This window comes from Gastrolobium bilobum, unplaced genomic scaffold (assembly GCF_033153095.1).
Source record: "Gastrolobium bilobum isolate Gb01-03AN ecotype WA unplaced genomic scaffold, APGP_CSIRO_Gbil_v1 utg5528, whole genome shotgun sequence".
Lineage (NCBI taxonomy): Eukaryota > Viridiplantae > Streptophyta > Magnoliopsida > Fabales > Fabaceae > Gastrolobium > Gastrolobium bilobum.
In genome coordinates this window covers 178349-200539 of record NW_026896747.1, presented here as the reverse complement: position 1 = coordinate 200539, position 22191 = coordinate 178349, and the positions used below count along the sequence as shown (strand labels likewise).

At 39.8% G+C, this 22191-nt stretch overlaps 3 protein-coding genes across 3 annotated transcripts; 1 reads left to right on the top strand and 2 right to left on the bottom strand.

Annotated features, from left to right (window-relative positions):
• The first annotated feature begins 337 nt into the window (after window positions 1–337).
• Window positions 338–2150, top strand: LOC133301816 (serine/threonine-protein phosphatase 7 long form homolog). Its single transcript, XM_061501509.1, has 4 exons — window positions 338–876; window positions 959–1445; window positions 1541–1834; window positions 1920–2150. Exons 1-4 carry the CDS (start codon window positions 338–340, stop codon window positions 2148–2150), a joined length of 1551 nt encoding a protein of 516 aa, XP_061357493.1.
• A 361-nt stretch (window positions 2151–2511) lies between these two features.
• Window positions 2512–4948, bottom strand: LOC133301815 (uncharacterized). The gene is made up of 3 exons (XM_061501508.1): window positions 4696–4948; window positions 3432–4106; window positions 2512–3338 (listed from the first exon to the last, which is right to left on the bottom strand). Exons 1-3 carry the CDS (start codon window positions 4946–4948, stop codon window positions 2512–2514), a joined length of 1755 nt encoding a protein of 584 aa, XP_061357492.1.
• An 11858-nt stretch (window positions 4949–16806) lies between these two features.
• LOC133301814 (uncharacterized) lies at window positions 16807–18594 on the bottom strand. Its single transcript, XM_061501507.1, has one exon. It carries the CDS (start codon window positions 18592–18594, stop codon window positions 16807–16809), a length of 1788 nt encoding a protein of 595 aa, XP_061357491.1.
• Window positions 18595–22191: the final 3597 nt, after the last annotated feature.

The following is a 22191-nucleotide window of genomic DNA, read 5'->3' as shown; positions in this document are numbered from 1 at the left end:
CAGGAGAAACACATTTCGACGTACGTATGGAACAGATCTGGTGACGCAAATTCAGATGATCGTGTACTGAACGTCAGACACGCTGCTTCATGGGATCATTTAAATATACCCGAGGAGATCCATCCTTACCTGCAGCAGGCAGGGTTTTATCACATTGCGCGTCTGCGCAACCATGAGTTTGGTGATACATAGAGTAGATAAATAAAAAAATTACATGTTGTATAGTTAATCAATTGTGATAAAATGTAAAATAATTTTTTATTGTCAGATTGACCACCATCTCATTTCGGCCCTTGTGGAGAGATGGCGTCCTGAGACGCGCACATTCCATATGTCCATGGGTGAGGTGACGATTACTCTGGAGGATGTCCACCATCTGCTTGGACTGCCTACAGATGGAGAGGTTGTATCTGGCCGCGTTGGAGGTCATCCCTTCTCCCAGATGGTGGGAGGTTTTTTGGGCGTTCGGCCGGGTCGGTCGCGCGACTTATATAAAAACCAAATTTCGCTTACATTTCTGAGGGAACGGTATCTAAATTGGCATGAATGGTCTGGCAATGAAGTTGACCGTATGCGATACACACGTGCATTGATTTTGCGCATTATAGGTGGTTGCCTCTTCGTTGAGACTGCATCTAGTTTCGTCCATGCGCGGTATCTCCTATTTTTGGATGATTTTCAGAGGACTAGGACGTATTCTTGGGGTTCCACTGTCCTGGCTACTTTGTACAGGGAGTTGTGCAAGGTTACTGACCCAGGACGATCGGATATGGGTGGCTGTACTCTGTTACTACAATTGTGGGCATGGACACGTTTCCCTACTATCTCCCCAGGAATCCCAGCGATCACCGATCCAGATGCTATTTTTGGAGCAAGGTATGTCTGGTTTTTTTGTTTGTCTTCATTTTCACTATCTGTTACGTTAATTAGTAATTTTTATTGTGTTATTGTTTTGCAGGTTTAATGAATATGTGTCCATACGACGTCGTTACTCCCACATCAGACGATATCGTCATCACATTGACGTTATGCTTACCCGCAGGATACAGTGGAGGCCATACGACGGATTCGTTGGGCATCCCCCCTCGTCCGAGGAGTCACGCAGATGGTTAGCTGTATGCCCACTCATACACTACCAGATTGTTGTCTACCAGCAGCCGGATAGAGTGCTGAGGCAATTTCATTTTAGGCAGCCGATACCGAGCGATCCTTTCATGAGTTCAGAGCTGCTGACCATCACCCTGACTGGTAAGGGTGATGTTGACTGGAGGGACCGTCATGGACTTTATATAGCGCAGTGGCATTCCAGGGATGCCCTCATTGTGCAGGGTCTACAACCCTTGCAGGGAGAAGGTCATCTGTCTCTCAACAGCACGTACATGCAGTGGTATTTTCAGCATACGCGTAGATGGATGATGCAGAGATCGGCCATTCGTTCTCATGTGGTACGTTAATTTTAGCCCTTGTCATTAATATTGTTACATTTTGTATTTTTTTTTTGTAATGACATCATACAATTAACATTATATTCGCTTCACAGAGTGATCGCATGGAGACTGTTCTGCATATGGCATCAGACGAGGCCCAAGGAGCATTCACATATCGCCAGATATACGATGAGACCCTTCAGATGATGTCCGCATTCGATGAGTTTGGCAGACTGACAGCGCCTGGAGAGGCTGCACCTCCGCCGGCAGTGGTGCAGACAGTGGAACCGCCTCGTCATCCGCGTGTTAGCCAGCGTGCACGCCACGAGGGACTGCCACTGCATCATCAGGCTCCCACTATGGCTGATAGGCCTGTGCTTGTGCAGTCTCTTCCCCCCGTCCAGCCGGTCAGTTTTATGCCCCAGCTTACCCACATTCGATTCCCCTGCCGTCATGGCCACACCGGAGGCATTTTCGGCTGACTTCTTTCAGTCACCCTCATCTGGTCCTACAGGTTTGCTTGCGCAGGAGGACATTGCGGGTACTGTGGACGATATTGATGCAGACCCAGGAGCGGAAGCAGACGTTGCACCCGGAGGAGACGGTGAAGACGTGGTCAGGCGTAATCCAGATAGACAGGCCAGGGAGCGCTGTTTCTTGTCACCATATGAGCATAACCAGGCACGTTGTGCCAAGTATCATGGGCGGCCGCGACAGCAGTGATTTGTTGTTTTATCATAGGACTTTTTATTTTATCAGAGCATTCATATGTATGTAAATGATCTGTTTTGGACTCCATCCTTTGATTTCCATTTATTACTGTATGCTGACTATTATGTTATTGTTAGATTCATGTGGTGTTATGTGCTATCCCTAGTTAACTATCCGAAAAGAAAATTATGAAACCAGTAAGCACACGATGATCATATTAATTAACATATTACATTCAATAAACATCACGACTAACGACAACCCATAATCAAATAAAAGCAGGCATAATTATAAAACGAAACAAAAAAACGTGTGACAACACACAGGCAAAAGAGGGTAACCAACGTTTCGACAAGTTTGTTTCACGCAACATTTAATTGCCTTGCAAGCGAGATGGACAACGACGTCTGTCATGGCCAACAACCCTACAATAACCACATCTTACCTGCTGGCTCACACCCTCGCGCTGATCCATTTCATTACGGATTCGGGTACTTCGCGGCCTGCCTTTTTTACGTCTAAGTGACACATCCGGGAGAATTGTTGGGCCTTGGCTGGGTGGGATGAAGTCTTCATTACCAATTGGATACCATTGCCCGGAATATACCTGGCATTGATATGACGCACTATATGCAGGATCAATGTATTGTAAGGGGTCATGATTTACTGATTTGCACGCAGCAATCACATGACTACATGGGTACCTAAAAGCAGTAAACTCACCACATTGACAGGCACGATCCTGTAATGAAACCCACCATTTCTTTCCTCCTCTATGAGTTCTTTGATTGTAAGACTCTTGAACTTCAAATCGTGTTTTTTGTCTGTCATACGATGTAACAAAGTGTGTTGCAGCATTTTGTTGGTTTTTAACATATTCAACCCAGAACACTTTGGCGAAACGATTACCTTTGTCCATCTCTTCCCGAGCCTCCTGCCCGTGGGCCAAAAAATATTCGTTAAGCCTAGCGTACGTGATGCGCACCAAAGACGTGATTGGTAAGTTTCTAGCACCTTTAAGAACCTTGTTAACACACTCCGACAAGTTTGTAGTCATATGGCCAAATCGCCTTCCTTCAGCATCGTATGATATACTCCATTTTTCCTTCGGAATTCGATCAATCCATGCTGCTATCTGTGGGCTTGATTCTTTAAATTTTTCCAAACCAGCGTCAAAATCCAATCGCGATGTAGTGTAGCCTGTACATGACAACACATAATTGTTAATAACTAATAACATCAGCGTCATACGATCATTGTAACAAATTAATAAAATTCTAGTGACATCCATACCTAACTTCTTTAACTGCTTCTTCAACATGATGTTTTTGAACTTATGATTGAAATTGCTTGCCAGATGTATCACGCAAAAAACATGGTACGCTTTGGGTGGTTGCCACCCTAGCGCAACATTATTGACGGCTGCCAATATACCTGCATGTCGATCAGAAATAAGGCATATTCCATCTTTCTGAGTCACATGGATCCGTAACATGGCCAAAAACCAGGACCAATTGTCAATATTCTCACAACTAACAACAGCAAACGCTACAGGCAGGACATAATTGTTACTGTCAACAGCTGTAGCGATCATTAGCGTTCCGCGGTATTTTCCATACAAATGTGTCCCATCGATTTGGAGCATAGGCTTGCAATAATTAAAGGCATCACAACACTGTTTGAATGTCCAAAAAACCCTTTTAAACACCTTGTGCGAACCATCGAGCCGACCATCAATCCTATGTTCATTCACATTCGGTTTATAGGCAGACCCAGGAGAAAACAATAACATATAATCCAACCATCTTGGCAGAAACGCGTACGACTCAGCCCAATCCCCAAATACCCTCACAATTGCCTTCTGCTTTGATTTCCAGGCTTTTCGGTATGATATATGAAATCCTAGACTTGATGCAATCCTCTCCTGTATTAACCCAATTTTAACACTAGGCTCTTCACGTATCATTTCTGCGGTTTGACAAACAACGTATTAGCGTTACACTCACAATATTAATTTAAACATTTACCAGATGGTTGACTTACCTATGATCAATTCACAAATGAAACTAGAGTTAAGTTGTTTGTGATCTTGTGAAAGTGTTTGAGATACACACGTATGGATGTTGTTCCACACGCCTATTATCCATTCATGACCGCCTTTTTTCATATATGCTCGCATCCTCCACGGACAACCATCATTGTGATTTTGACAAATCATTATCAGCCTTTGCGTATCACTTTTTAGTACGACAGTTGTGCGATTTTTTGCCATACAATACTGTTTGATGGCCATTTGTACATCCTGCTTGCTTTCAAATTGCTGGTCCTTATAAAGCTCTTGACCCATTTTCCAATTTGGTACTTGTGCCCCTTGCATGTCATCACACTCTTGATCGGGGTGTGCCCAGTTAATGTGCGTGTAATGTGGTATTTTTGACCAAAATGGAACATTATCCACTGCTTTTTAACACACATTTCAAATGTCGTTAAGTAAATAAAAATATAATTAAACTGAAACAGTAAACTATCTTAAAACTCAAATGGTAAACTACCTAACCTGCAGCAGGTGGTGGGTCATGCGCACCAATAATACCCGGTGATGGAATCGGTTGAACCAAAGCAGTGGACGTATCCAACTCGAAATCACCATCAACGTCTGTATCCGACGAGTCACTGTCAGGGACTAGACCTTCATCAACCTCCTCCTCGGAACTATCAGTACGCCCCGATGGATCATCTACTTCATTGGCATGAATCACATCTAAAGGTTGTGTTATTGGGGGAGATGATGGTGGGGGTGACACATTCATATCTTCCGCATCTACTTCCGGCTCTTTGTTAATGTCTATGGAGTGACTGGTAGGGATGAAACATTGAGTGCTTACCTCTCCACCGTTGTTTAGTTCCGCATATAACTCGATGTATGAGGACTCTCCATGCTGTCAAAATGCATCAACTACTAGTGACACATCTTCATCCTCAACCACCTCCACAGCAACCCATTGCACGGGGTTACCAGAAGCACATCTAACAATCAGTCGAGACAAGGATTGACCTCGTTGTAATCTCAACTTCTTGTATATTATTTTCTTGAGCTCATTATATTTGCAACGCGGACTCATGCGGAAGATCTTCGTATCTCCTTCAAACACTTGACCATTCGGTCCAAAATATCTTCTCCCATTGTAATATAGAAGGCATATTACATCATTGTTATTCTCACTCATTATGTACTGAAAATAGAATTCACACACAGAAATGGAAAAATTTCTTTTGAAAATGAACGAGAGAATGAATGACTGATCGAGGAAGGGGGTCTAAATTATATAACACAGAGTTCGCTTTATGGCCCAGCGACTTGTAGCTGTCGGCAAGTAGTTCGCTGACAAAGGCAGCGGACTTCGAGGGAACTGCCACGTGGCACCTAGGTCGCCTTGGCCCCCAGCGAACTTGTCTGGGTTCAAACACGTTCCATCTAGGTCGCTTGCGTAGGCAGCGAACTCAAAATACGTTGCAGGCTTTTATCACCCAAGTTCGCGGCTGACACAAGCGAACTTGAGAACCAACAGCTTACTGACACATCATCATGCCTAGTTCGCTACTACTCCCAGCGAACTAGCCCGCGTGGCAGTTTGGGAAAAAAGTTCAGGTGCGTGGCATTTAGGTAAATAACAGTGGGAACAGTGGCACAATGGTCACTGTTCCCAACTATACCGCGATATTTTTACCTGGTAAAAATACTATTCACTAAATTTTCTGAAACTTGCCTAACCACTCAATTTTTCGTTATGAACCCATTTCCAGGGTTATTTTTATCATCTGAGACTTTCTACTCAATTTTTATCTTCCTTGGGTTGCGTGTTGGCTAATTACCGTTTTGCCCTTTCTTTGTATTTTGGCCTAATTTTCAGGATTTTCACTAATCTTTCCCTTTAATCCTCATTTAATATTTTAATATATATAATTTAGAATTGTGAGGTGTTATAGCGATCCAACGTATACACACGCCCGGTAGCAGGTGGCACTGCAGGTGCCGAAGTAGGTGGAAGGGGAACCATCTGTAGTGGAACTGCCTGAACTGCTGCAGCTCTCGCCGTCGACGACGGACAATCTCTAGAGTAGTGGCCCTCTTTGCCACAGAGAAAACAGATCAGCTGACCCGTAGCACAACGTCCTGCATGCTCCTTTCCGCACACGAACACCTAGGAGTGGAAAGAGGCCTAGCAAAACCTCCCTGCTGCGAAGAAGTCCTCTTGAACTGGTCAGGCGCCTGCCTAGCCGCAAACTGCTTCCCTTTTCCCTTTCCAGCAAACTTCCTGTCTTTCCAGGAAGTGGAACTACTCGTTCCCTTCGTCTCAGCAATCTTGGCCCTCTTGGCCTTACTCGTAATACAGACATCCTCGATGTCCCGACACTGCTGTACCAGTGTCCCAAAATCTCTCGAATCCGCTCCAGCAAGGGGAACAACTATCTCCTCGCTAGGTCCCATACAGAACTTAGCAGCCAAGAAAGTCGGAGTAGGCATAGCCATCCAAAAGTGTGCAAATTTCACCAGCTCATTAAACTTTGCCAGGTACTCATCAACAGACAACGAGCCCTGCACCAACCTGTCAAACTCTCCCTACTTCCTCTCCTGCGCATCATACGGGAAGTACCGACCTAGAAAGGAATCCTCGAAGAATGGCCAGGTCATAACATGACCCTGCATCTCAAAATCGTGAGAGGTGTTCATCCACCACTCATGGGCATCGCCCTCCAGCATATACGTGGCGAACATCAGATTCTGCGGATCAGTACACTGCATGACCCGGAAGATCTTATCCAGCGCCTGTAGCCATCTCGTCGCAGCAATAGGATCATAAGACCTATCAAAGGAAGGTGGCTTATGCTTGCGGAAAGCATTAAGCCGGCGATCAATCACATCACGGTCTTCAGCAGGCTCCACATAGGGTTCCATCACCCCAGTGAGTTGACCAGTGCCCTCAACATGACTCTGGCTGTCATCCTGAAGACTAGGTGGAGGTGGCGGTGGTGGCGGTGACGGTGGCGGTGGCGGTGGCGGTGGTGGCAGTGGAGGTGGTGGCGATGGGAACTGACCCTCATTGCGGCCATCCCGCATCTCCTCCAACATGACCCTCATCATGGTCATGTTCGCCAGTCTGCTTGCCTCAAGGACATCCTTTGTGGCCTTTCGGTTCGCCTCTCGAATGGCGTCCATCATTGCCACATTGGCCAATCTAGTGGCCTCCTGATCGGCTAGCCTAGCCGCCTGCATCTCAGCCAATGCAGTCAGGACAGGATCTGACTGATCCTCGTTCGTCTCGCGGTTTCTCCTAGGATTTACCATGACTCCGCACAAGTTACACAAAGAATGTGTTGATCAGGCCCACACAATGTGGTCACACATGCATTATCATAGCAAAACCCAACGGAGGAAACACATAAGACAGACTCGCAACAAACAATCATAAGTTATTGCAATACAAACAAGCTTTTCCCAAGAAAGTGCTCTGATACCACTTGTAACGTCCGGCCGCTTCAAGAATCAATAACTATCCTCACATACTAACACGAGACTTTTCAGTGTCCTTTTTCCTCACTCGCACACATCCCATAATTGCTCCAAGTCAAGCACGCTTAACTATGGAGTTCTTCCGTTCCGGGCTACCGAAAAGTAAATACATCTTGTTAGTATAGGTGGTACCAATTAATTCTTATAAGCTATCACAAACTGTGCAGTCCCATACCTGCACAGTCTTTGGAATCCCTCTTTTTCGGGTGTCGATTCGATTCATTCATGCATGTAACCCCCTGCTGGAAGCCTGTCAGGAGCCGCTCCTTATCCGTGCCTCTTTGCACCAGCAATCACTCCCCGCCCTCGTCAGTGCTCGGAATGTTACATGCCCACCAACTTCCACCTGGTTCGTCCTCGAACCACACCGTATTGGAAGAGAGGCCCTGCTCTGATACCATAAAATGTAACACCCCGTGTATACCCGGTTTGTTAACATGTAATCGTATTAAGCCACGCTTAATTAAAATTGCGTAATATCTTTTTCTTTTCAATTATGACGTCATTAAGCTTAGCCAAGTTGATTACTTAATCAATTTCATAAAAACATCGCCTGTATGTAAATTGCAAAAGACAGCTAACTGAAATACCTCAATAGATAAATAAGTGAGTATCTAAGTCACGGATCTACAACCCGTAGTCCAGACAACATCCTAATACATTAATACAACTTGCATCTAAAAATATAAAGTCAAGTCAATGTGGCATGGACAAACTCTATGCTCACCAAATGGACAACGAAACCAACAGAGTCTCAACACAGTAATCCATAAAGCTAATGACATAAAAGCTACAGACATAATCCAGCATTCAAGCATAGTCAGCGTACATAAGCAGATAAACATCAATCAACTAAGCTCCGGCCTCCTGCTGCTAGAGGTCTCACCCCTGGATTACCTGAACCTGAAATAAGCGCCCCAAACGTGGGGTGAGATCTCTAAACAGAAATCTCGGTAAGACAAGGGGTCCTCAAGGATCTTCCACCCCAAGCTCACTTACATGTGCAATATAAGTTCCAAAAACAGTTAAACAGAATAAGTTCCAAAACAGTGCAATGCAGCAGATAATCATGTCATGTGTGTTATAACTAATCTACTGGCCAGAAAAATGAAGGAATACGTCTATTACCCATACTAGTGCAAGACGCCACTTGCACCCACCCACAGTGTCACCGTCTTGTATGACGCCACATACTTAGGCTAACCGTCTAAGTGGAACAACACATACATATTATAAGGAATTGCACATAAAGCTCAACAACATTTTCAATTATCAAAGCATGTAAACACATCATGCATATAAACCATTCCACCATGGGGTATGGTGGAACCACACAATGGCTAAACCGAGGACACGAAAGCTTACCTTGCAAGCTAACAATCCAAGCCAAGAGTCCAATCAAGCTCAAAGCCCAAACACAACAGAATCACAATCTGTTTTGGACCAGCAATCATATCAATATTCAAACATACAAGCATATGACATAAAGACAATGCATTTCCTTTACGTTTCATGTCTTTAGGCTTCTCACAAAGCCACAAGCCCTTAATCACTTAGATTTTGACTTAACAAGTCATTACAGAAGTCCAACTTCATCAATCTAGAGTCCAGAAACCCCAAACACAATTCTGTATGAACAGTACAGACACTGTCTCGAAATTCCCAAAATATCCGAATATATGTCGGGGACATATCTGGATATCCCATATCTGGATATCATATCCGGATATGCATATTCGGATATCTCAAAGCCCATATCCGGATATGATATCCGGATATCCATATCCGGATATCTATATCCAGATATCATATCCGGATATTTCGCGATAGAATGCAGTTTCAGCATTTCGCGAGATATCACTCCAAAGGTTCCATTTTTAACACTTCTAAATGTTAAAGCATGCAAATTTAAACCCATTTAGGTCAGTTATCACGTTGGTTACTTGATTAACTTATTAAACATAGAAAGACTCCACTTTTACCTTTAAAACTCGTGATCAAAGGTTGGTAACACTTACCCAAGGTTCAAACAGAGCAACAATGGCTCTTGGAGCTCACCACACTGCCTCTACAGTTCTGACTTGAAGGCAAACGAAAATGACACACCAAAGGTTGGTTCTTTCTCACCAAAGGTCACTCCTTGGAGCTCCCACAATCAAGGAGATGGCTCCGAACACCCAAACAAAGAAACTTAGCCCCACAACAACCAAAAACAGAGGCTGAGAAACCAGAAAAGAGCTCCCTTTCACACTCACAATGATCCCTCTCATTCACACAAGGTATAAATAAGTGAAGAGAAAAGGAGGAAAAGGGGTCACAATGCTCTCAAAAAGGATGAGGAAGCAATGGAACAGTAGGAGGGAGCTGATCAGCCTCCAAGTCACGTATTCTGAGTGTATGGCCTAGGGTTTTAGGCCAAAAATGCATATATATATATATATATATATATATATATATATATATATATATATATATATAGGTTTAAGTCTTAAACACACAGTATTAGCGTTAATTGCTACGCTTAGCAATTTAATCTCAAACTTAGGATTCTGAACCTACTCATTTTTCCAAGATTTATCATATTTGTATTTTATTTTTAGCAGCACCTTTCCGATACGCGCTTTTCCATAGCCAGTATCAGTTCTGGCACCAGTTCTCATTATTTTAACTTGAAACTTGTTTTACAAGTCCTATATATTATTCTAAGAATATTAATGCACTAATTATAATTTTCTGGGATACTTCATGGGTATATTTATACCGAGTAGCAGAATCGGTATCTGCAATTTTCGTCCGAAAAGCAACTTTTAGCATTATTAATCACTTACCATAATTATTTAAGCCATCTCATAATTATTAGGGTCAATTAAGGAATTATTTCCTAATTTCTCATAATTAATTAATTAACTTCTTTAATTAACGGTACGGGTTCTTACATCAAGTTACGACATGTGTTACTTTTGGAACTATAAAGTTGATTGAATCGAAATACAACTTGTGGTACAAGTCCTGTAATAAATGTTCGTATTCCTTTTTTTTCTGATTTTGAAAAATGGTATTGTAAGAACTGCCATAAACATTGGGATAATTATCATATAGAGTAAGTTATTGTCCTCAACGTGTTTTGAATCTTTTTGTGTGTGGTAAAATCATGTTTTGAATCTTAACATTTCAATGACAAAATACTACGCATTTCACTTATTCCTTTGTGATGCTTAACTAAACAGCAAGTGTTAATGTCTGACAGACTCAGTATTCAAGTGAGGGTTGTGGATAACACAAATTCTGCATGTTTTCTTCTGTTCGATAGAGACTATGCTGCTTCGTTAGGAATGAGTGCTACTGATTTACGCGAGCAACATTTCAAAAGGATCTAATTCTAATCCCTCCTCATTTTCTGTTCATTGAGGTTCCTTTAAGAAACATTAATTAATTAAATTAACTTTGTACAACATTTTGATATATGATGGTGATTTGAATCATTTTTCGAAAGAGCTTAACGTTCTTAATGATAAATCCATGTTATTTAAAGTAAATGTGAAAAAGAAGAATTTGGAATCATACATGGAGCCAAAATATCAAGTTTTTAAAGTTTGTTGCAACGATATCGCACCATACCTTAAGTCTGTTATTACTTGAATATATGTTGTTTTCATTTTCAAACGTTATTTGATTGTATTAGTACTTTTTATTGGTTTTACAAATATTTTTAATTTTCAAGATCAAGCAGTATTCGATAATGCTTGGGACATTAATGTTGTATCAGCAGACTTGGAAAGAGTTGTAGTATCTTTAAATTAAAATCAGATTTTATCAATTAAATGTTTATACATTATTTGTATAACGTTTCATAATTTTATACAATTTTAATGTCTTACCAAGATTATGAGAGTAAAACATGTGATAGTGCCGAAGTTGCTGATGTTTTCCTCACTTTGTTGTCACCGTTGATTATAAAATCTGATGCCATCAAGGAAGAAGATTTTAATTGTTCAGTTAACCGTCCTAACAAAAAAATTAAGATAGAGAAAGAGTTAATACTTACCCTAATTTTCTACTACATATTATTTTCATATTCTATATTATTAATACAATATAATGACCCCAACAATTTTTATTTATTAGTTCTATTGCTGAAGCCGGAGACACCTTGCTGGAGAAGATTTTAATTGTTCAGTTAACCGTCCTAACAAAAAAATTAAGATAGAGAAAGAGTTAATACTTACCCATTATTTGTTTGTTTATAATTTTCTGCTACATATTATTTTTATATTCTATATTATTAATACAATATAATGACCCCAACAATTTTTATTTATTAGTTCTATTGCTGAAGCCAGAGACATCTTGCTGGAGAAAGGGAAGTTGTGTATGGACATAGTTACTGGGGAAGAAGTTGTATAGCATCAACATTGTTTTGAGTGTTGTTGAACTATATATTTGAGAATTATTAGACAGTTAGGAAATATATAATGTCTTAATATTTATTTGTTGTTTGATTGAACAATTGTGGATGATTGTCTAATGTTTAACATGAGGTTGAACATTAATTATTTGACCTTATGATATTTAATATAAGAGTAAATACTTTTTTTGGTCCTCAGCAAATTTCACGAGGCCCGTTTTAGTCCTTAGCAAATAAAAAGGCCTATCGTGGTCCCTAAAAAATTCAAAATGGACCCATTTTAGTCCTTTTGAGGACTAATATGGGTCTTTTTTGAATTGGTGAGTGACCACAATTTCAACTAAATGGGTCAATTTTGAATTTCTTAGGGACCACGATGGGCCTTTTTATTTGCTAGGGACTTAAAGGGGCATCATGAAATTTGCTGAGGATCAAAAATGGTATTTACTCTTAATATAATCTAAATTTTTTGTGTTTGTTTTTCTTCTTCGTCTTCTGAAGTTAATTTTTTGCAGTAATTAATATCCAATAATTCATTTATTACCTGAAATTTGGAAATATTTATTCCTTTTTTTGATTACAAAAAAAAGTTTAATAAAATATATTTATGGTAAACCATCTTCAACTAAAAAAAAGCGAAGAGACACATTCTACATCTAAAACTATGTTTGTCATTAAAAATTTTATTATTCATGTGTCTACACTTACTTCTTGTAATTTATATGTATCAGGAAATTTATTTTTATTTTTTTTATAAACTACATATTATGATATATATTAGTCTCTTAATCCAAATTATTTTATGAAACCTTTTGATATTCCTTTTTTTTCCCTAAATCTTCTTTCAATAGTTGATTTTCCATCTTCTGCAAAGTGGTGAGCAATTGAGAAACAGAGACAGATGTCCTTGAAATCTCTTCCAAAGAATTTATTATTGCAGATTTTTGGAGTCACTTATAGTCTATTATAGATATCATTCAATATTAAGTTGCAAATCCCTTACTATTTTATCTTTTAATTATTTCTTTAATAATTGTATCCAAGAAAATTTTATTTATAAAATTTATTTAAAATTTACATTAACTTTTACGAAATAAACAAATCATTTTTTTTTCGTGTATGGAACGTGTAATAAACTTGTTATTGATATTAGCTGCATCAAGATAAATAGTATTGTGAAAGATACCCAAAAAAGACGCAATTAGTGCAAAAAATCAGGCAAGATATGTATGTAAACTTGTGAAGGCGTTGCTGTGATCTTATATAGAATAAACAATATACATTGCGTCAAAAGTGAAATGTATGTATGGAATTTTATATCAATAATTTTATAACACGTAGCATTATCTGTTGTCAATTTCAGTTTTAGTTTACAGAAAAAATGAAAAACAGCCGTAAACCATCAAAATTGTGTTTTAAACCCACTCCAATCAAGATAGTTATTTTATTTTGTATAAAATAATCATATGATTGAGAATTACCTGGAACAAGATAAATATAATCGATAATCAACTTGTTAACTTGTTGCAAAGGCGTTGATGTGGTCGCATATTAATTTATAAAATAAAAAAGGAAGTATGAATTTTTAATATCAGTAATTTTATATCATGCAGCATCCGTGTCTCTCAAGCCCGTGCTTCCAATTATATGAACGAACATGTTGTCATTTTCAAATGGAGTTGGAAACGTTAGGCATTAACTTGTGCAAAATTCTTAATGAAGATGAGTTGACACACAATGTCACTCACTATTTAAATCCCCATGCGTGCACGCACCATAACAATGCATGCCTCTGTGTCATGCTACTTTGGGGTGGTGCAATGATATCTACTATATTTTATTTCACAATTAATTTTATTTATTTTATGGAAATATTATTTCTTCTTTACAAGAGATAAATTTATTTCCAACAATTCTAAAATTACGTTATGTTACAATCTACCTGAGCAACAGGGAGAGAGAACGAAAACGACAATGAGAAAATGGGTAAGAATTTCAATATTATTCAAGCAATCCCTTTCTGTTACATTCCAAGTGCCTTTTATACAATCCCCAACTACTAACTAACTCTTCTTTATTTGCCACGTATTCTCTCTACTTCTTTTGTTACCCTACACGTGTCTCCTATATTTACAGGTTTATGTACACCTTCCCCTGCTAACAATAATAGTCCCTTAGTCTAGAAGATGGGACTCTTTCTCTTCTTACATGATCACTTGTATCCGTAACATACCCCCTCCCTTCAACCACAACCTTGTCCTCAAGGTTAAGCTCTGGATATGCCTTCTGCAAAAATTCCTCTTGCTCCCATGAAGCATCTTCCGGTGGTGCTTCAGACCATTGGACCAAGAACTCCTTCAACTGCTGACCTCGACCAGAAACAAGTCTGGTATTCAAAATTGCCACTGGTACTTGCACTGGCTTATGATCAACCGTAAACGATGGCATGAATACTGGTTTATCTGGTGGAGGGCCAAACCAAGGTTTCAGCATCGACACATGGAAGGTGGAATGAATCTTGCTGCCTTCTAGTAATTGGAGTTTATAAGCCACCTCACTGATGACTTTGATAATCTTGAAGGGTCCAAAAAACCGTTTTGCAAGTTTATGACAGCTTCTCTTTTCCACCGATACCTGACGATATGGTTGAAGTTTCACCCATACAAAATCTCCTTCTTGAAATATCTTCTCACGCCTATGTTTGTCAGATTGGATCTTCATCCGATTTCTGGCTTGGTGGAGATTCTTCTTAAGGCTAGCTAGTACTTTATTCCTCTGTTCCAGCATGTAATCAACTGCTTCAACCCGCACCATACCTCTAGGATAAAAAGGAATCAATATGGGGCTCTTACCATACAAAGCTTGAAAAGGTGAAAAGCCAATAGCTGAGTGTGTTGCTGTATTGTAGTGGAATTGTGCCCAGCCGAGCATCTTGGACCAAGATTGTGGTTGTTCATGACAGAAAATGCGCAAGTACTGTTCAACATATATGTTAGTAACCTCGATTTGTCCATCCGTTTGTGGATGATAAGATGTACTGGTCCTAAGAGTTGTGCCACTAAACTTGAACATCGCCCTCCAAAACTGGCTGAGAAATATGGTATCACGATCAGAAATTAAAGACTTTGGAAAACCTTGGTTACGAACCACCAACTCACAAAACAATTGGGCCACCTTAGCTGCTGTAAAAGAGGTTGGCAAACCACCAAAATAGGCATATTTGGTAAGCCTATCCACTGTGACCAGAATTGTAGTGAGACCATTGGAAAGAGGCAATCCCACAATAAAATCCAATGTGAGGTCTTCAAACACACCCTCTGGAATAGGCAATGGTTGCAACAAACCATATGGAGCATGTGTAGCAGTTTTCATCTGCTGACATAATTGGCATTGTTGTATATATTCTTTGACATGTTTCCTCATATTATCCCAATAAAAAGATGAAGAAATCTGTAACATAGTCCTGAGCACTCCAGCATGGCCTCCAACGAAAGAGTCATGAGCTTCACAGAGGATGAGAGGAATTAACTTGGACTGGGAGCTGAGCAGAATCCGTTGTTTATGGAAAAGAATGCCATCCCTTATCGATAATAAAGGTACCACACTAGGATCAACTTGTAGCTGTTGGTGCATTGCTTGCAAATAGGTGTCCTCTGCATTTTCTTGCTGTATTTGGGAAAACAATTCGAAAGAAGGTTCCATCCTAACAGCATGCAATTCGGATTTCTCTTCCAAGCTTCTAGAAAGACCATCAGCCACCACATTTAGCTTTCCTGGTTTATACTCAATTGTAAAAGAGTATCCCATAAGTTTGCACATATACTTCTGCTGCTCTAGCGTTTGTACTGTTTGACCCAAGAGCTCCTTGATGCTTTTGTGATCTGTCCTTATTGTGAAATGAACTCCTAACAAATACTGTCTCCATCGCTTGACTGATTCGACTATGGCATACAATTCTTTAACATACGTGGATGCCATGGTTAACCTGGGACCCAGTCTTTTGCTAAAGAAAGCTATCGGTTTCTCCATTTGTAACAGCACAGCTCCTATACCCGAATTGGAGGCATCTGTTTCCAGCACAAATTGGACTTTGAAATCTGGTAAACTCAGAATAGGTGTACGAACCATGGCATGTTTTAATTGATCAAAGGCTGTTTGAGTTGCTGTAGACCAAACAAATGCTCCTTGTTTTAGTAAATCAGTCAAAGGTGCAGCTATTGTAGCATATTGTCTCACAAACCTTCTATAATATCCAGTAAGTCCCAAAAATCCCCTCAATTGCTTGACATTTTTGGGCACCGACCAAGATATCATGGCTTCTATCTTCTTGTCATCTGCTTGTACTTCATTGTGTGACACCTTGTGGCCCAAATACTCTATTTCCCCCACACCAAAAGCACACTTGCTTAGCTTGACAAAAAACCGATTCTGATGCAAGCACTGAAGTGTAATACTGAGGTGTTGAGCATGCTCTTCCATTGCTTTACTATATAGCAAGATATCATCAAAGAATACAATGATAAATCTTCGATGGAAAGGTTTGAATAACTGGTTCATGACTGCCTGAAAAGTGCTTAGGGCATTTGTCAAACCAAATGGCATAACCAAGTATTCATAGTGTCCTTCATGTGTCCTAAATGCAGTTTTTGGGACATCTTGTGGCAGCATCCTTATTTGATGGTAACCAGCCCTCAAATCCAATTTGGAGAACACAACTGACCCCCCCCCCCCAACTCATCCATCAGCTCATCAATTGTAGGCATTGGAAACCTATCTCGAATTGTGATTTTATTTAAGGCTTGATAGTCTACACACATACGCCATGACTGATCTTGTTTCCTCACCAATAGGATTGGAGATGAATAAGGACTGTTACTTGGTTTGATGAATCCAGAAGCTAATAAATCAGACACCTGCTGTTCAATTTCTTCTTTTTGATGATGACCATATCGATAAGGTCTCACATTCACAGGCTTACAACCTGGCTCCAAATGTATAGCATGTACTGTGTCTCTAAAAGGTGGCAATTCTTTGGGAATAGAAAAAACACTTTGATGTTGGAGTAAAATCTGCCATATCAGTTCATTGACAGAAGATTTTAATATGGACAATTCAGTGTATACCTGTTCTGAAGTTGGTTCTTGTTGTAATGACCAACACTCAGCCTGAAGGTAATCGAGCATTGCTTGCTGTCCATTTGTCTTCTGAGCTACAAGTCGAATAGCCTTATTTCTCCATGTGAATTCCATTGCCATCTCTTTGTAATCATGTGTCACTCTCCCCAACTGCTCCAACCAGCATATTCCCAGTATCATCTCCAATTTCTCAAGATTTAACACCCATAAATCCAGTATAAACTCCTCTCCTTGTAACCACAGATGCACATCTCTGCACTTATGATCACACACCATAAATTCCCCATTCCCAAGGAAGACTCTCATTTTTTTAATACGAGTCATGGGAAGTCCCAATTCAATTGCCAATTCTGTTTTGACAAAGTTATGTGTGCTGCCAGTGTCTACTAGAATAGGAATATTCTTCCCATGGATTTGAGCTAGGAACTTGAAGGCCTTAGTCACAGATCCTTCAGATAAGGAATGTAAGGCAGCATCTGCAGTTGCCATGGTCTGTGCATTCCACACTATATCTTCTTCCTCCTCACCATCTTCGTCATGATCATCTCCCACCATCAACAACATCTTACTCTGGCATTTGTGCTTCGAATTCCACTTCTCATCACATGTGAAACACAGCCCCAAATCCCTTTTACGGTTCATCTCCTCACTGGATAACTTCCTGAATGGAATTTTAGGTGCTACTGAAGATGTAGTTGCTGTTGTTGCAACTGAATTAGATGAAGCCACAGGAGTGGATCGCAATCCTGTATTACTATTATTCATATTACCTTGAGCTAAACGATAGGTAACCTTCGGTGTTCCAGAGGTTAATGACACCTTTAACTCAGAAAAATGGGAATCATATACAGTTGCTAGTTCCATAGCCTGCTGTAATGATTTGGGATCATGAATTTCCAAAGCCCTTCGCAAGTCAGGAGTAAGTCCAGAAACAAGGAAACTCAGCAATAATTCTTCACTTAAATCTTGAGTCTGATTCATCAACATTTCAAACTCGCTAAAATAATCTTTCAACGAACCTTTTTGAGATACTTTGGAAAGAGTACCCCTAATATGCTTCTGAGTTAAGACTCCAAAACGTTGACGCAACGCTGTAGTGAATTTCGTCCATGATTTAATGGTTCCACTTCGATACTTCCACTGGAACCAGGACGAAGTCAATCCATCCATGCGCAGACCCGCTAATTGGACCTTAAGCTCTGGTGGAACGCGCTGCAAATCAAAGAAAAGCTCTGTTCTGAAAATCCAAGTATCTGGGTTTACCCCATCAAATAGTGGAATTTCCATCTTCACGAACTTCAACAGTGATCTCGGATCCACAGCATATTTCCATCCCTTATCCATATGTGAATTACCTTCTTCTGGCGACGCGACATGCATCCCTTGTTCTGGATGACTTTCAGAAGAACTTCATGGACGCGATTGCAAAGCCAAAATGGATTCATTCAATTGCTGCATTTGAGCCACCAAAAACGCGATTTGGTTCTGAGATTCGCCAAAACGTTGCGTCAGAGAAGCTACCTCCTCTGCTACCTCCTGAACCCTCATCGTGAGATCAAGAATGAAAGCACCAATGTTACAATCTACCTGAGCAACAGGGAGAGAGAACGAAAACGACAATGAGAAAATGGGTAAGAATTTCAATATTATTCAAGCAATCCCTTTCTGTTACATTCCAAGTGCCTTTTATACAATCCCCAACTACTAACTAACTCTTCTTTATTTGCCACGTATTCTCTCTACTTCTTTTGTTACCCTACACGTGTCTCCTATATTTACAGGTTTATGTACACCCTCCCCTGCTAACAATAATAGTCCCTTAGTCTAGAAGATGGGACTCTTTCTCTTCTTACATGATCACTTGTATCTATAACACGTTATTTTGGGGATAGAGAGAATTGATAAAGGACAACATAGTGATTGCACAAGAGCTGGTACACAGTATGCATAAAATGAGAGGGAGAAAGTTTATGGCTATTAAAGTTGATTTGAAAAAGGCTTATGACAGACTGAATTGGAATTTCCTGAAAAATGTCTTATATGAGGTGGGCTTGCCGCTTCAGACGACTGATTTAATAATGGAGGCTATGTCTTCTTCGTCTATTAATATTCTTTAGAACGGAGGAAGAATGGATAATTTAACCCTTCTCGTGGCGTAATGCAAGGTGACCCCCTATCCCCGTATTTATTCACTTTAGCCATGGACAAGTTGTTCCATATCATATGCACGATTGTTATAGGAGGTATATGGAATCCTATCAAGGCAGGGAAAGGTGGACCCCCAATATCTTATTTAATGTTTGTGGATGATCTTTTGCTTTTGAGGCGAGGGAGAATTAGATGGATATTGTTTTTAAATGTCTTCTGTTATTTGAAGAGATTTCAGGATTGAGATTCAGCATTGTGAAGATTAGTATTCTCTTCACCTAATACCCCAAAGGAGTTGGCATCTTCGTTGGCAATTAAAAGTGGGTCCAAAAGGGTTCAGAATATAGGTAGTATCTAGGTGCTTGGATGGTGGATGACCGGGCCACGAAACAACACTATCAACATATTGTAGAAAAGGTTCATAGTAAACTTGGTGGTTGGCAACAAAGATGCCTATCTCAGGCGGGAAGAGTAACTCTTGTGAAGTCGGTCCTGTCTTCCATCCCCTATTTCCATATGCAGTACGCGAGATTATCACAAGGAGTGTGAAATGAGTTAGACCGAATTCAAAGAAATTTTATCTAGGGGATACTAATTATAATAGACCATATCATGCGGTGGGTTGGGACACCCTGACTAACCCAAAGGAGATGGGTTCTCTTGGCTTGATGAAAACAGCTTTGATGAATGATGCATTTGTAGTGAAGTGTGCATGGCGCTTTCAAAATGAAGTTCATTCTCTATAGACGAGTGTGATGCAAGGTAAATACAAGGCACAAGTTGGTCAACTGCTAATCCCTAAGGCTGGATGCTCTCCTTTCTGGAAGACAATTTGCAATATCATGATCAATATGCAAGATATCATAGTTTGGGAAATCGGAGACAAGGAGACAATTTCTTTTTGGAAGGACAAGTGGATCGGCCCCTTTATTCATCGCTTGGATCAAGTTCGAAGCAATGTACCCGAAGAATTGAGGATTTGTCGACTCAATCGAGTGGTTGGACATGATAATAAGTGGAATTTCAACACAATGCTACAACTTTTTGATTTGGAGGTGGTTGAAAAGATCAAAAGCATTCTCCCTCCGAATATACATGATGGCCCAGATAGAAGTTTCTGGTTATTGGATAGAATGGCAATAATATAGGTCAGTAATTGCTATCTTTATCTTGCAAAATAGTCTTTCCAGCTTAACAATATTTTTAGATGGTTTGGAACAAGCTATGGAATTGGAAAAGTCCTCACCAAATTCAAATATTCTTCTGGAGATTACTGCACAAAAGTTTGCCTACGGCAGATCCGTTATGCTTAATCTGTCACCAGGAGAGGGAGTCTTTGATACATGTCTTCCGTGATTGCCCAGTGATCCGTGATATTTGATATGTTTTATTTTCACATGATAGAGTAGCTCAGTTCGTTGATGCCAATTAGGATGATTGGGTGATTGATAATTGGATTGTGATGCCATGAGTTTGGGAGGTTTTGCCTAGAGTTTATTTTTTATCGTTTGTTGTTGGTTTATTTGGAGCTGGAGAAACGAAGTTACCCATGCTAGTGCTCCCAATGGGGACCGACACATAAATCAGCGAATACTTGAGCATTTGAAGGAGATTCAACTTGCCTATACAGACACAAAGATGAGGCCTCACTTCCAAGTTTCCAGGGATGTTAGCTGGCATGCCCTTTTGACTCCATATGTTAAATTAAATACAGATGGGGCCTCAAAAGGTCAAATGACTGCGGAAACTTATGGAGGTCATCTACGTGACCAAATGGGACTTTGGCTAGGAGGATTTGTTGCAAGTATTGGTCAATGTGATGCTCTACAAGTGGAAATATGGGGTGTGCTTAAAGGGTTGAAGTTAGCTTGGGAGGTAGGTTTCAAAAATATTTTAGTTGAAAGTGACTGTCAAACAATCATTTCATGGTTTTCTAAGGAAGGCAATGAAGCTCGTGAGTCCCACTTAGTGACTCGAATACGAGCATTTGATCGTAGTCAATTGAATGTTCGATTTTTTCATGTTTTACGGGAAGGCAACCAGCGCAGACAGGTTGGCAAATTATCTACTGGTACACCTGGAGTTCCTCTCAGGGCTATGGTGTCAACTCCAGGTTGACCGTAAGGATGTGGTTTTTGCCAGGCATGCGCAAACTCATTAGAAGCTCCCCTGTCTTTCTATTTTTTCTTTGTGTTTTGTCTTTACTTTAATGTATCAAATATATATATATATATATATATATATATGTGTGTGTGTGGGTTATATTTATCTCATTTTGCATGAGATAAATAATTTTCCTACACGCACAAAAGGATGGGTTCCACTACTTTTTTTTTCTCTCTCCCCTCTTACATGTGGGTCTCACTTGTAATTTTATTTCTACAACATGAGGTAACTTCTTTCCTACAACATAAGAGAAATATATATATATATATATATATATATATATATATATATATATATATATATATATATATACACACACACACGATGTTTATTTAGACTAAATCATATTATCATCATTGTTGTTAAACCCATATCGGACTTTCCGATTTAATTGAAAACTGGACCGATTCGGCTATTGTATATAGGATTTAGAGTTTGATTGTTTGGCCTTTAAAACAAACAGCTTTTATGCCTTATTTATTTTAGAAGTGCTTTTTACAAAAGTTAAAACTATTTATATTTATAAAAAAATATTTAGTTTTTGAAAAAAAATATTTGTCATTTGACTTCTGCTTTGTTTATAAGCTAAAATTTTTAACTTCCAAAAAAAATAGATTTTTTGCTTTT

Bases quoted from the DNA above. Each gene is read 5' to 3' on its own strand.
- LOC133301816 (XM_061501509.1), top strand. From the start codon at position 338: ATGGGTGAGGTGACGATTACTCTGGAGGATGTCCACCATCTGCTTGGA. The intron at 1,446-1,540 runs GTACGTTAATTT...TTCGCTTCACAG, and splicing joins CGGCCATTCGTTCTCATGTG to AGTGATCGCATGGAGACTGT. The intron at 1,835-1,919 runs GTCAGTTTTATG...GACTTCTTTCAG, and splicing joins CTCTTCCCCCCGTCCAGCCG to TCACCCTCATCTGGTCCTAC.
- LOC133301815 (XM_061501508.1), bottom strand. From the start codon at position 4,948: ATGAATGTGTCACCCCCACCATCATCTCCCCCAATAACACAACCTTTA. The intron at 4,107-4,695 runs GTTAGGTAGTTT...GTCAAACCGCAG, and splicing joins TGACCCACCACCTGCTGCAG to AAATGATACGTGAAGAGCCT. The intron at 3,339-3,431 runs GTATGGATGTCA...TGTCATGTACAG, and splicing joins GAAGCAGTTAAAGAAGTTAG to GCTACACTACATCGCGATTG.
- LOC133301814 (XM_061501507.1), bottom strand. From the start codon at position 18,594: ATGGATAAGGGATGGAAATATGCTGTGGATCCGAGATCACTGTTGAAG.